The following is a 15,557-nucleotide window of genomic DNA, read 5'->3' on the forward strand; positions in this document are numbered from 1 at the left end:
TCAATTTTTATATATATATCCTTACTTAACTATTCTCTTTTCAAATATTAATGAGAAATAATTAAATAAAATCAATAAATAAATAAGAAAATAATAAATTTAAAATAATAATATAAATAATTAACAAATTAAATATGATTAATTAAATTAATTATTTTTTAAAAAATAAATTAATTTAAAAAAGTCTTATAATTAAAGACGAAAAGAATATATTATTGCCACAATGTTGCCATAGAATATTACAGAATCGATGCAGTTAATTCATATATTAGGTTAATAATATATGAATTCATTGAATTGAATATAGTGCTTATGTAATATGAGGCAACTCAATAAAATACATGCGTAAACTACATAGTTTTTAAAGTAAATTTCAATTCCTAAACCTACTTAATTCTTTCAACGCTGAGTTGTGAAAATTAATTCAAAATATAAACATTTAACTCAACTTTGTAAGGTCCTCCCAAAAAATAAAACTCAACTTCTGGGTTAATTAACTTGTGATAAACCGAATCTGCTTGTGAATTATTACATACACATATTTTTATTTTAAATTTGTATTTTTGATTTTTTTTTTCAATATCATATAATGCTACCCTTGAATCAATATACTATATTACCTTTTTTTATTACTATTTTTCTATTAATTTAGATATCTTTTAGATTTTGTATAATTTTAAAAAAAAAATTAGGTTCATTATTTGCAGTTATGTTTTATTCTTTAGTATTTTTCTTATTTTATTTGAGAAAATTATTTAAATTAGAGAAAAATAACCACACATGCCAAGGATCTCACTTTTAAAGGGAAAGAAATACAAATAACAACAGTACTGAATTTTTTTCCCCCAAAACTAGGAGAAAATCATCAATATTGACTTTGCATGAGCTTCTCACTAGTGTTAGGCTTATTCTTTATTAAACTCGATGCAGGAACAAAAAAATTGTGTTATTTTATTTCAAGGAAGCTGTAAATTGGTAGAACTAAAGTATAAAAAAGGGGAATGATCGAGTGCATGCTGAGCTAAATTAAGTTCATTTACGAAGCCTAAAATACTGTAATTGCTAAGTTCCTAAAGGCCAAATTCTTATTCTTTTAATTCTTGTGGGTAGTATCTTTACCTCAAAGCTATTGTCAACTATCCCCAATCCATTACTTCAAAATTTAACCCAAATAATGCTGTCATACGCAATCTTTAATTATTTTATAATGAAGAACAATTAATGTTTCAGCCGATTTTATTAATGAGAAAGGAACTAATAAATTAACACGATCGTGTCTACCGACTAATTAATTATCTAATCAAAGAATGAAAAAGAAAAATTGTAAAAGAAAGAATACAAACAGAAAAACAGACATAAGAAAAGTTTTACTTCAATAATTTAGTCATTTGCGTAATGCATGCTAATTAATATACACCATGCCAAAGGCCACTAAGGTTTGTTCCAATTTGCTACGTGCAATAGTTAATTCAAATTTATAGGTCAAACACTATACTATCGAACCTTTATAGGTTAAAATAATTCGTAAAAAGTTTGAAATAGTCAATTAAGCTTTATTTCTAGCTTAGGTCCACTAATGATGCATGCTAATCCAATACTATACCTGTGAGACTTAAAACAATAGCCCGTGTAGCCGTGTTGGTTGACGGAATCCATTAAATAATAATCAAATTATTAGTAACGTTTTTAATTAGTACTAAAGAAGATGCGGATACTGGCTGCTTAATTACATGAATTAATTAGTGCCACAAACTTATATATGCTTTTTGGTGTAGCAAACTGTCATATGCTTGTGAATATTATACTGCGTACTAGCTAGTTATGCTAAATGATAGCTTGCTATAAATACCTCTTTTAGTTATCTTATCAATAGTAGTATATGTGAAAGAACTTAAAAAGTAAAATTCTCATTCAAAGAATGCAAACTTCTATAAACTGAACCGAGGAGTCAACTCCGAATCGAACCGGCCAGATCATTGCATATTAACACAGCATTATTAAAATTCTATTAATTAAATGGCTAAGCTTCTATTATACTACTACTTTCTTATTTTGGACTTCCATTCCCTCAAAGTCATGGCACTAATAAAATACAAAATACTACTAAAGGAGTACTTCCATTAATTAGCAGCCTCAATATTTGCCTTTAAGGATTTTGCTATTCTAAAGTGAGTACGGCTAAAATCAGAAATCTTAAATGTTAACCACAAAATCAATTGACCATTTCTGCAATACAAGATGAAATTAGTTAACTTAAATAAATGAAAGCACAAAAAAAGAAAATTGTATATTTGAAGGAAAATTTTAATAATATATATATATAATGAGATTTTACTTTCTATTTTATTTTTTTCTTTATCTAATTAGAAGAAGCACTCAAATCTCAACCAGTCCAGCATAATTATCTAACAAATTAAGGCTTATAAGCTATTTCCAGGTAAAATTATGAAGAAAAAAACGCAAACCAACCATTGGGCATTTGAGTTGTACTGTTCTTGGATTTCTTAAATGATATTCCAAACAGCAGCAAAAATTCTTCCATGAAATGTCACCTCACTTGTTTTTTGGCATTTGTTTAAACGTACGTATATCCATCAATTCCTTAATTCTCTGTTTATTCTCATCAAAAGAACTTGTGAAATGAATCTTTTCCCGCTACCACCACCGCTTATTTCCCAGTAAAACTTATTTAAATAATGTAAAGTTTATATATGAATCTTAGCTCGTTAATCTCACACTTTGCTTAGCACTAGATTCGCAAGAGATTTTAAAAATATACACTTTCTTCCACTAAACATTAGATGAGCTAAATGAGAAAGAAATGGCGTACAAAAATGGCATTTTCCATGCTCTTCTTTCTTCAGAGGTGCAGTCTGGATTCTAGTTCAATGGTAATCAAACACATATTACAATAGGCATAGATATTAATATTATATTTGAGGTTAAATGTACAAAACCGCGTGTTATATAATATTGTTCTTAGCTCTGTAGCTAAAATTATATACTCGACATATATAGATATTTATAAGTAAAAATATATATCATTCGTCACACACACATATATATATACTTACTGTGATTACTAGACATTATTAATTAAATGATGATCAACTTACTTGGCTCATAATTATATTTTTTTGTTATACTTAACTCATTGAAAAGTACATTAAATTGTCTCAATTAATAAAATACTTAAAAGTTTGATTATCAAATCCACGAAGATTTTATTTTGTATTTGAATTAATTCAAACTCAATTTACAACTGAGATAATTTAGTTCAGAATGTAAATATGTTGGGCCTAACATGTCAAAACTATTTATAATACAATGTTAATGATTTTCTTTATCTAATGATATCTTTATTTCCACCCACATGTGTTTTTCCTTTTGTTTCCTACTTTTTTTTATTGGCTTGAGGTAACTTACTTTTCATATTGACTACACACTAAGCATGGGCTTTCACGCTAAGCGCGCCTCCGGGCTTCCTCGTGAGCCTTCTTCATGCTAAGTCTGAATTTTTTTGCTTAAAGAGGGTGCACGTTAAGCAAGCTATCCAATTCTTTCCATTTTTTTTTCAATTTTTTCATCAATTTTTCTCCAAAACACTTGAAATTTTCTTCTTTTAACTTTTCTTAATAAAAAACTATAAAAATATTAATTTCTTTATTATTTCATTAAAAAATAACAGTAAAATAAAGAAATTGTAGTCATTATTAACTAAAATTGACTATCAAATTAACTTAAATTTCAAAGTTATCAATACTCCACATTTATTTAGATATCAGTTCGTATATTCGTACAATATACAAATTAAATATTTATTTATAAATAATTCATCATTTTTTCATGAAAATTATTTTTTTTCATTTTTTTTCATGGGTAAAAAAAATATTTACTTTGATGATTTAATAAATATATTAAGTTTCTATTTCTATAATTCAAATATTTAATTAATGATGTAGATAAGAATATAATTTTTTTTGTTTGCAAATATTTAGCTCTTTCATTATATATATATATATATATATATATATATATATATATATATAATTTTCATATATTATGTGATGTAAATATCGGCCTTGTGGTTCAAATATTAATGTGGTTTTTATGTAAAAAAAAATAAAAATTATTCCCTTTGATGTATATAATATTTAGCTATATTTTTATTTTAAAAAGTACTCATGTAAAATTTTCATTTTCACAATGTAAACATTTATCCCATGATTCAAAACCCAAATGATTAATGTATGTGTTTACTTTTGTATGATTTGAATATTTGCTCTTTTAGTTTAGATATTAATTTAATTTGGTGTAACATGTTCATTTTATTATGTGATGGGAATATTTATCCTAATTTTTAAATATTGATATTTTTGAAGTTTTCATCCATGAGTAATACATATATTTACTTTTAATTTAGATATTCATATGTTTGCATGCAATATTTTTATTTATGTACGTATGGTGTAAATACTTGCCATTTAAAATTTATAAAGTAGAAGCTATAATATCAACTTTTCACTCTTATGTATATAAACTTTTATCATTATACTAATAAGGTTTCATATATAGTTTTATTATTGTATAATGTAACTATTTACACATAAATATTTTATTAAAGTGATTAAGTAAAGAAAGAAAAAATAGATTTCCTTGATAGTATGAATATAAATCATTATTCAAGTAAATAATGATAAACAAAGGAAAACAAAATAATGTTATAGTAAATTAGAGAAAAAAAATATTATTCATATCTAACAAAGAAAACTTATTTAAGGAGAATAAGACAAAAGATGAAACGATAATATATCAATTAAAAAGGAGAAATGATATGGCATATATAGTATGCAAATACGCACCAATATAAAGAGAGCATTTATTCATAAATATGCATTTATAAATGTGTACATGTGTTTTTGAAATTTCAAACACAATGAAGACGAGAAGAGCCTGACAATGTAAAAAGAGATGAGAAATAAGTAAGGAGTAATTATTGTCAGGTTTTCAGTTTGAGAAACACGTGAATGAACATACTATACATTGAAATAAGTGGAATATAAAGAGTATGCAAGTATTAAGTGCATGATTGAAGATAATTTAAAAGAATTACCAAGTTATATCGATAACATGTATTTAGTTTTTTTTTAATCGATCTTTCCAGTTTATAAAATAAAAAATTTTGAATAATTTAAAATTTGACTAAAAGATAAATAAAGTCTGATTAAAAGTTATTTTTTGTTAAAAATTAAATTCAAGTATTACCCAAACAATATATTTAGGCTGTAGTAGTTTACCATTTGAGAATTTCATAATAATTAACCATTGGAGCAATTTTTTGAAACAGATGACCTTTTAAAACAAATTAAGAAGCGTGTGAATAAGAAGAGCGTACGTAAAAAAAATTGCGTTAATTTATGGAACAATAATATCTTTATTTTTATGAATACAAATACAAGCAGTCATATTATAAATTTTGTTTATATTAAATAATTATATAAATAGACTCTTGCGTATTTTGGGGTCAGATTATTATTATTATTATTATTATTATTATTATTATTATTATTATTATTACTTGTCATCAACGTTACTGACTGCATCATTTTGGACTTCTTTAATTATCCTTTTCACACCCCAAATAATTGGTATGTGATTCCTCCTTTATTTTGTATATTAAAAGGATAAATAAATTATCAGCGTTTAAAAAGGACATTTTTAGAAGTTGTAAAGCCAAATGTGCTTAGGCCATGCTCGTCCGAATTTGGTACCCAACTATCTCTTTCTATCAATTTTTAGGATCACCACCCTTCCCTTTTTGGTTGAGGAAGGTCTCATAGAATTAGGTCATTATAATCATTAGGGGTGCAATGGCAGTTAATTATAGTTGATCATGTGAAAGCGAGTAGAAAAATATCCTATACATACATCACTCCAAATTATGCATAGGAAGGAACCTAGCATAAATAACATCACAAACCACTCACATATGAATAGTTAAAACATTTACCTTGCGTGGTACGAGCTAGGAGAATTTGTATAAAGGTGCTCCCCCAACTTTGAACGTTGGATTTGATTTAGACAAAAAAACAAACATAATATAAACCATGACATGAAGCTCTATGCTTGGTTAGTGGTGCTTGCCAGTTGCCATGTAAATATCTTCGAGTGGCATCTGCCTTGGCATTTGGTTAAAATTGAAAAGAATTTTTTTATAATAAAAATATTTGTAGAGCCTATAGCGTTGAACGTAGTAGATAAGCTTTTGTAGGTTGAGTGGTCTTGCTTTATAGTTTATATAGGCAGACAAGGAGCATCTAGTTACCTTCTTTGCGTTCCTCAGTTCGTGGCAAAGCTCACTAGTTGGCTTTCAATTGCTCTATGTGTTCATTCATTAATAATCTGTTTATACTATTTGGTATTTCCTATGGTATTATTCTATATACTCTTCTTTCAATTAATCAACATCATCACCTTTTAGTTGGTGGATGTATACTATTGGCCTTGTATATATCCTTTACTTTCTTTACAATACTTTTTTTTTATCAAATATTAATCGGTGACCATGATAATTAATTTTCACCGAAAAATTTAATTAGTGAAATTTATTTTCTTTGTCTTTTTTTATTATTTAAAACTTGACAAGTTTAAAAAATTTGGATCTAATTTCTCTGGTTAACATGATGAAATGTTGGTGTATTGTATAAACCTCACCTCATGACTTTATACACGCACAAATGCAAAAACTAGAGTGATCAAACAGGGAAGGGAGAGAGAGACAAAAGAAGTGAGGTTTGAATCCAAAAGGGGTCCCCCAAAATCAAGACGTGACGCGCGTTCATTTGTTTCCACATACATTATTCCTTGTGATTAAACTATAGTGATTTTAAATTAATATGTATACATGTAAGTGTATTCTCTTTCTCTTAGGCTATGTGTTGTGGGTTTCTAGCCGCCAATCATAATGTCCTTCCACAAAGTTGATTCCTTTGCTTCCTTCTTAAGCCAACTTCACCCAATAAATGTCACTTTCTGTCTTGCCTAATTGGTAACATTAGCAATGTGCATATAGCTGTGCTTTTCTCCATTGAGTAAGGTTATGGTGAAAACTAATTACATCGCTTTCCTTGTCTTGGTCTCTTTGGCATTTCCCCTCCCCATATGATCACTTTTATGTTCCTTTCGAATTTTTTTTAAAAATTTCTTTTGTTTTTGTGGGAGAGGAGGGTAGGAGGCAAATGATGGGTTATTTTTACATTGGAAAGTTTATTTGATTTGCATAACATTGTTGTACAGCTTTTTTTACAATTAAGCAAGATGAGAAATGAAGAGTAGCTGAGGTGTGTGACATAAGATGATTATTTTTTAGAGGTTATAATAAAAAAAGCAGAACTAATGAATGTTTGTTTACAATCATAAAAATTTCCTTTCTAAAAGAAACAATTGATTTTATGAGAGAATATTTAAAATGGTTTTTAATTTTAATCGGATTTTATATTCTTTTCCACTTCTGATTATTTTTAAAAGCTATGGACCAGTTTGTTGAAAAATAAAAAAAGAAGTGATATTGATATAAAATAAACTAGTGATTATCTTTAAAGATTAAAAAAAGAAGAAGTTAATTTATGTTTGCTTATAATCAAAACAATGATTTTATTAAAATAAATAATTGGTTTTAACAGTTTTTATTATAATCAGGTTTTTTTTATTTTCATTTTTTGATTATTTTGAAAATTTGTAACAATCACATAAAAAATTTAAAAATTTATATTTTTTAAAAACAAATTATTCTTTGTTAATAAAATGCTGAAATAAATGGGCCCTAAATCAAACACATTTTTTTAACAAACCTAAATCAAACACATGAAACACTAAAAAAAAGTGATTTTTTTATTAAAAAAAATGATTATTTTAAGAAAAAAAATGTAATAATGTCAATGTAAAAAGTATATGTAAAAATAATATAACTCGTTTGCTTTTATGTATAGTTGATCAGCTTTGTCCTTCCATTATTAATTTAAAGCAAAGTTCAAGTTACTGAACCAGGAGAATTTTACCTATGCTTTTAAGATTTTTACATTAGCAAAAGTAATTAAGTAGGGAACAATGAAAGTGACCTAGCTTATTGCATGAACCAGATGAAATATGCAGGGGACTATCAGTAACTAATGCATGTTTAACATGATAACATATAGAAGCGACAATGAAGAATAAAATAGGAGTCACTCCTACAACCAAATTTGATTAACTTACAAATCTTCATCACAGGTTTAAACACTACGCATGGAATTTTGGAAAACCACATATTAAAGCATGAAAAGAAATTGAAAAATGTTAGCTTAATCAATACAAATAATAACTTTAAGAAGAATTATTCTTTATCTTTATTATTTATTATCTTTTAATTAATATAACAATAATTATAATAAGTAATTCATCTTCAACCATTTTAAAATATGAAATATTTGAATAGAGACTAACTCCCTCTCGTGCTCCCTCCCCCTCCTCTCTCTCTCCATCTTCATTATTATTATTATTATATAGATATATATAATTAATGGACCAAAGTAATTGATAAACTATATGTCCTGATCAGTAATTTAATATATATATATATATATATATATATATATATATATATATATATTGTTATATCAACTTAAAAAATATCGATATATATATACAATAAAACTTAAATAAATTATTCATAATAAAAAATACCTTTGTTTTGTAATTTATTCAATTTATTATTGTAATTCCATTAATATAAATAATGCAAAATTTTAGAAAAAATAACTTTGGGAACATTTGTTTTACACATAATTTTTTTAGTCCCAAGAATAAAATATTCGAATATTATTCCCAGATATACTGTTAAAGTTTGTTAAAAGAATATATAAATGTGTCCTACGTAGGTAAAAATGTAACTACCCATACGAATGCCCCCAAAAAAAAACCTCATTACAATTCATCACAAGCCCATCATTATTTTACTCATGATTACATTTTACCCAAAAATATACATGAAGGGAGGCTAAGAGGATAGTGGGTAATAGATAATAAGGAGGATATATATTTATATTTACTCACGAGGAGTGACTCCAATCCCATGGGAAAAAATATTATTTGAAGGTGGTATTATGACTTATCCAACAATAAAATTATGTAGGGTTAATTATTTTATTATTACATCGTAATAAATGCAAGATAAATTTTTCTCTTTCAATATTTTTAGGACTAAAAAATTTATTCCTGCTACAAATTAACGCTCCCTTTATATTTAATATAAATATTTTCATCTCAAATTCAAAGAATTTTATTCATCATTTAGAGAAAAAAAGACAAAAGTATATTTATCATCATAATAATAATGTATACTTTTAAAACATATAGAGTAAATAAATAATTGTATGGGTTATAATTAGTCTGGAATTAGTTTCAGGTAAATCCGAATCTATAATTATGATTTTTTTATATTTTTTATGCATATAATAGGTGTAAATATAATATTTTTTTAATTATGTATATAATCAATGCAAATGTAATATTTTATACCGATAAAACATATAATTGATATAAAAAGTTATACACGTAGGTTCGGATATCTAAATCTTATTTCAGATGAAAAATAACACATTTAAATTTTACAAAGACAAAAAATAAAATCTAGATATTTTTTTAATTTTTGAGAATGAAAAATATTTTTTAACTTAATAGTAATAAGGTTAATTTAATAAAATGGTTACTCTCTGATCTATTTTAGTTTCTTAATTTTTATCTATAAACAAAACTTAGGAGGATAACTATAATGACACAAAAGAAATAAATATAATTATACGTGTGTGATCCATTCTGATTGTTCATCGTCATCCATTTTCATTCCTTTCCAGTTTGCATGCATCTAGTTATGTAATTCAGATCACAAGTGAATAAAACATGTATTGCGGGACCGATCACAGCGTATTTGATGTCATGTGAATCAAAACGCGAGCCCTCTTAGTATCCAAACACTGTTCCTGTTTCTCTTCCCAAAAAAATTCGTATTTTATTTAAGATTTTTCTCATAATTGACTGTATTCATGGTAGACTTTATCCAAATATACATGATTGGGAATTGATGTTATTGAAAAATTAATTTTAAAGATAACTTTTATACATTTTATAACTAATATTTTTTTTATTATCAATTTACACTATAAGTAAAATGCATAGCATTAACTAACAACCAAGGTTAATAATGAAAAAATGATTCTAAGAATGATTTTACTGTTGGTAAATATCTAATTTGATCATTGAAAGAGAGAGGCGCTGATATATTAATTTATGAAAAATAAAAGTTTTAAATTTAGCTTTCAAATTGCAAAAAGTAAAATATATTTATCTATTAATAATTTAATAATAAATTCATCCTTAAATTTTTGATAACTTATGTTAAATTGATCTTTGAAAATAGAAGTTATTATCAAATTTATCCATAAATATTATAATTTAATAAAAGTAATTTCATAAATTTGACGGCTGAACCAATATTTTATTACATTTTTCAAAAATTAAAATAAGTATTTATAATCCATTTATTGTCCACTAAGCAACTGTCTCAAGACCCGTGCTACGAAGGTCATCAATAACTTGTTTTTATCAATTAAAAGAGGTTGTTGCTTAATAGTACAATTAAATATTAATTAAAGAAGAAACACTAGTTAAGAAATTAAAAAAAAATTATTATAAGAATCATAAGATAGTGTAAAAAAAATAATGAATATTATAATTTTATGTATTCTAATAAAAATATTTTTACTTTTATTTTCTTAATTAATGCATTAAAAAGACTTATTAATATTTTTCTTAATTAAATTAGCTCTTAAATCGTCACTGATACTTCTTTTTTATAAAAAAAAATTGTTGTTGACACTATTTTATTTTTAGTTTAATCCCAACAAGGTCTTAAATATTTTCATAGATTTATATATATAGTATTTAAGATTATTTAATAATTGGTTACGTGATCATGTATTGAGAAATTTATATATGTTTGATGTTAGATTAATTTTGGTACTTTATCAAATTACAGCAACACTCTTTTTTATTCAATAAAAGAGCTTTTTTTATTATCAAATTACACATAATATTACTTTTTTTTTCTTTCACTAACCTCCCTTTAAGTTTAAAAATATTATAATAACATTCACTTATATGTTTAAAAACAATATATTGACGACAATTCCTCAAATCTTACATTTATACCGATGGTCAATATAATGGCTAAAAAAATGGGAGATATTTGTGTAATTACATAAAATCTAAGAAAATATTATTGCAATTTAGTCTTTATTTTAATATATTTAGACTCTTTGGAAAAATAAATAAAAAATTGTATTATCCATATTGAAATGAAGTAAATTAAATTGAATTTTAAAATCAAATTGATTGAATGGTCAAAGAACAGAATTAAAAAGATTGAATAGGATTTTTTTTCTTAAAATCAATTCAATTCAATATGTGAACATCCTTATGTTATTTATTTTATTTTATATTTTTTTTCAGTTCTCTTCTTATCACTTCCTTAATTTTTTTTTATTATCAGTTATCACTTCCTTAATTATAAAAATATTACAGGAAAGGAAATTCTCTATAAAACTATAGTGTATGTCTCTTGAACTTATACAATATTAGAAAGATACATATCCAAAACTTGAAACATTATATTAAAAAAAACTAAATATTACTTTTATATTTTCATATTTTTCATTTTGATACATTAAGTTTTAAAAAAAATACTTTGATCATTTATATTTTTAAAGAGTTCTATTTTGATTTGTTTTAATTAAACATTAAATGTGTTAAAAAAAACATTATTAACACCGATTGAAATACTCATGTGACATATTAATTGAATCGATATGATTTTAAATACATAGCCCTCTGAACCATAAAGCTACTCATATGTTTTAAGTCATAAGGTATTGATAAATGTTGACAACATGAATAAAAATTGATCTAAAATAATAAAAGGACACATTATCATTTTGAAGAATCCATGACAAAGCTGTGTCCATAATAAAAAAGGGGTGTTTTCCTGGTGCTTAGGTAGGGTCCAGTGAACACGGTTCCTAAAGCTTTTGGCCCCCTACAAATAGCCTCCCTCCATTCATTCCCTTCATCAAACACAAACCAAACCATTCCAATTCTCAACACTCAAACTAACTGCAACTTGCATTCCCTAGAGAACACACCTCTGTTGCCTTCCTTCACTTCAGGTAATAAATGAATCTTCTCATCTGCTTCTTCCCTTGTTTATTTTTCACTCTTAATTACTCTCCTAGTAACAATTCTAGACCGTTTATTATTTTATGAATATATCCTACGGCTGTTACCTATATCTGACTCCACTTTGAAACTTGAGAAACTCACTTCACGTACGTTGTTGGAGGGTGGTGAACGTTGTTGATATTTGCCGTTTTGTTTTGTTCTAAATTCTTCAATTTGTCACTTGTTTTGTGCAGTTAGCTGAGTGTGTTGGTAAGCACTTTCCTTCTCCTTTGGGTAGTTATGTCATCAGCACCTATGACCGACAACAACAAGGTTCAAAACAAAGGCCTTTTATCTTCTTCTTCTTCTTCTTCTTCTGTGAGGATAGAGGAAGAGATCATGAAGCAGGGCATCATAACCATTTTGAACTCAAACACAAACACAAACACACCTTCTTCTTCTTCTTCTTCTTCTCTGCGAAGAACTCTCTCCGCAGACATGTCCTCAAAGAACTACTTGCATGCAAAAACCATTGCTGACTCAGAAAAAGAAGAAGAAGATGATGAAGATGAAGCTGAGAGAGAGAGGCTGGAGATTTGGAGCTCCATCCAACGGAACAAGAAGGAGGAGCAAGAGAAATCAGGAGCCTTTGATATGTGGAGCTCAATCGTATCTCTCAAGGGCAAAGATGAAATCTCCAAATCAATGCCTATTACACCTTATGTTCACCCTCTTGTCAAAAGGTCCAAGAGTTGTTTGAGTGGCAAGAGCCTCGAAATCTGCACTGAGAGTCTCGGCTCCGAGACTGGCTCTGATGCCCTGTTGTTATCTTCTCACTCTTCTTCTTCTGAGACAGGGGATGCAACAGAGCAAGAACAAGACAAAGAACAAGTTAACGAAGAAGAAGAAGAAGAGTTATGCAATTATGCTTCAGTGGTGGCTACAAAGAAGGCTTCGGCTTCGGCTTCGGCTTCGGCTTCACCACCACGCGCTTTCCCTCCACCACTTCCTTCACTCTCTCATCACCAAGCAAGTTCTTCAGTAACTCACATGCGTTCCCACCGCGACAATGGAAGGTTGGTTCTCCAAGCTGTTTCTGTTCCTTCTCACAACAATTTCAGCATTCAGCGCCAAGATGGTCGCCTTGTCCTCACTTTCTCCAATCACCAAGAGGAGGAGGAGGAGGAGGAAGAAGAAGAAGAAGAGAATGGTGATCATGTGGAGGAGTTGGGAGAAGAGTGCTTTGGAGGGTTTGAGTTTGGAGAAGAGGAGGATTATTATGACGAGGGTGAAGATGAAGAGGAAGAGGAATACTTTCTTGGCACGAAGCCACAGGTATCCTCTATTGAACCCAATTCTGTTCTGATGGGGTACGAGAGTGTGATAGAGAAAGCGCCGCTATTGCCTAGTGGGGTGACAAGTAGTGTTCATGAGTTGGCTTTGATGATGAATATTAAGAATAAGCCAATTGGGGTAGTGAATAGGAATCCAAAGTGGTCGGAGAAGTTCAATGAGATGACCAATTTTGATGATGTTAATGTGGCAGCACAATCACTGCCTCCAAGGCCAAGGGTGGCAAGGTTGATTCCATCAGCACCAGCTGCTTCTTTCAATTTCAATGCTTATGAATACTATTGGAGGACCAAGTCTGCATCATCAAAAGGTACTAGTGTTAACCTTAACCAACTTGACCAAGAGAAACTGAAGAGCAAGGTTGTTGTGTCCGGGGACATGAACAAGGTGGTCTCAAGGGAGCAACAGCAGTTGCTGGTTCTTAGAGGGAAGAATGGTGATTACTTGGTTCACAATTTGAAGAGTTGCAAGGATTCTAGAAGGTCGTTTCTGTTCTGGGAACCCTATTGCATTGCCACCTCCTGAATCAGTCACAAACAATAACAACAACAACAACAACTAATCCAAAATCCATTGCTCAAAACACTATTTATTACTCCATCATCATTTTATCTCTACCTGGTTCAACTCTTTCAGGGATCTGTTTAGTGTAGTCAAATAAAGGAAAAAGGGACTGGGAGAAAAGGATAGGGAGAGAAGAAAATACTTTAACTTGTATTTGTAAGATCAGAAAAATGACTTGAACAGTATTGTATACTATTACTACTACTATTTATCTGTTGTATTTGCTATTGGCTAATAATCTAATCTAATACATATATACACAAACGTAATTTTAGCTTTTCAACTTTGACTTGGTCGATTGTCTTGTCCTGCCCTAAAATTATCATCGTTTCTTGGCTTTTCAACTTTCTTGCTTCTGTAATCCTTGCCAATGGGGTTTTGGAATCGGTTCTGTCGTGCCTAATTGGTCTTATTTTTTGGGAACACCATGATCATTCCCTGATATGCTTTGCCCCTCCTCAGTTTTAAGTTAGGACAGTCACAAATATATATACACAACACAGGCAAGAAAATTAAAAAAGATATAATGAATATTTCTTAAGATTTAACAAAAGGATCCCCTTCAATTTCAACCACCATATTAAATATGGGTCTTATTTTAGATTATTTGTAATGAATTACGGTCACATCAGATATGTTTATCCATTATAATATCAAAGATCATGATATTTAAGTGATTTAACTTAATTGAATAAATTATTGTAAATTTCTTCGATTCATATAAATAAAAGAAAATCATGAAAAAATTGTGACTGTTACTACAATTTAAAACCTTCGTTATATCAATGCTTTTGTTATTCTTAATAACATTTAAAAACGTTAAAAAATGTTTCTTAAGATATAATGAATATTTCCTAAAATTAAAAAAAAAAAAAGGGTATTATTTCAGACTCACATCAGGTATATTTATCCACAATGTTCTACAATATTAAAGATTGGGATAAAATTGTGATTGGGACTACAATTTAAAACCTTTGTTATATTATGTTTTTGTTATTCTTAATAACATATTCTCTAATATAGACTAATTTATACAGCAGCTAATACTTGTTCGTGCATTTTCATTTTACTTTTGCATCCCTTGGTTTCAGAAATAAAGTTGGGTAAAGAGCCTACCACGAGAAAAGGAAAATGTAGCCATATGTAGCAGCATCATCAATGCATTTTTTGAATTATATGATTAAACATGTAAAGCAACCATCAAAAGGATGATGACAACATCTCCAACTTCAACTGAAATACAGTATTATTTTAGCTGTCAATTTTATGCGGGTGGACATGACACGACGACTTATCAATGCAAAACAGAACTATACAAACTTAGGAATAAAAAAATTAACATGGAGTGTGATTTTACTTCCAATAAGTAACTAATGGTAAAGCATCGCATG

The 15,557-nt window shown here is 28.0% G+C and overlaps 1 protein-coding gene across 1 annotated transcript; it reads left to right on the forward strand.

The window, feature by feature from the left end:
- Positions 1–12,136: 12,136 nt before the first annotated feature.
- Positions 12,137–14,430, forward strand: LOC100787948 (protein FAF-like, chloroplastic). The gene is made up of 2 exons (XM_006592295.4): positions 12,137–12,257; positions 12,504–14,430. The coding sequence occupies exon 2, from the start codon at positions 12,550–12,552 to the stop codon at positions 14,125–14,127; it is 1,578 nt and encodes a 525-aa protein (XP_006592358.1). The 5' UTR covers positions 12,137–12,257; positions 12,504–12,549; the 3' UTR covers positions 14,128–14,430.
- The last annotated feature ends 1,127 nt before the right edge of the window (positions 14,431–15,557 follow it).

This window comes from Glycine max, chromosome 12, assembly GCF_000004515.6.
Source record: "Glycine max cultivar Williams 82 chromosome 12, Glycine_max_v4.0, whole genome shotgun sequence".
Taxonomy (NCBI): domain Eukaryota; kingdom Viridiplantae; phylum Streptophyta; class Magnoliopsida; order Fabales; family Fabaceae; genus Glycine; species Glycine max.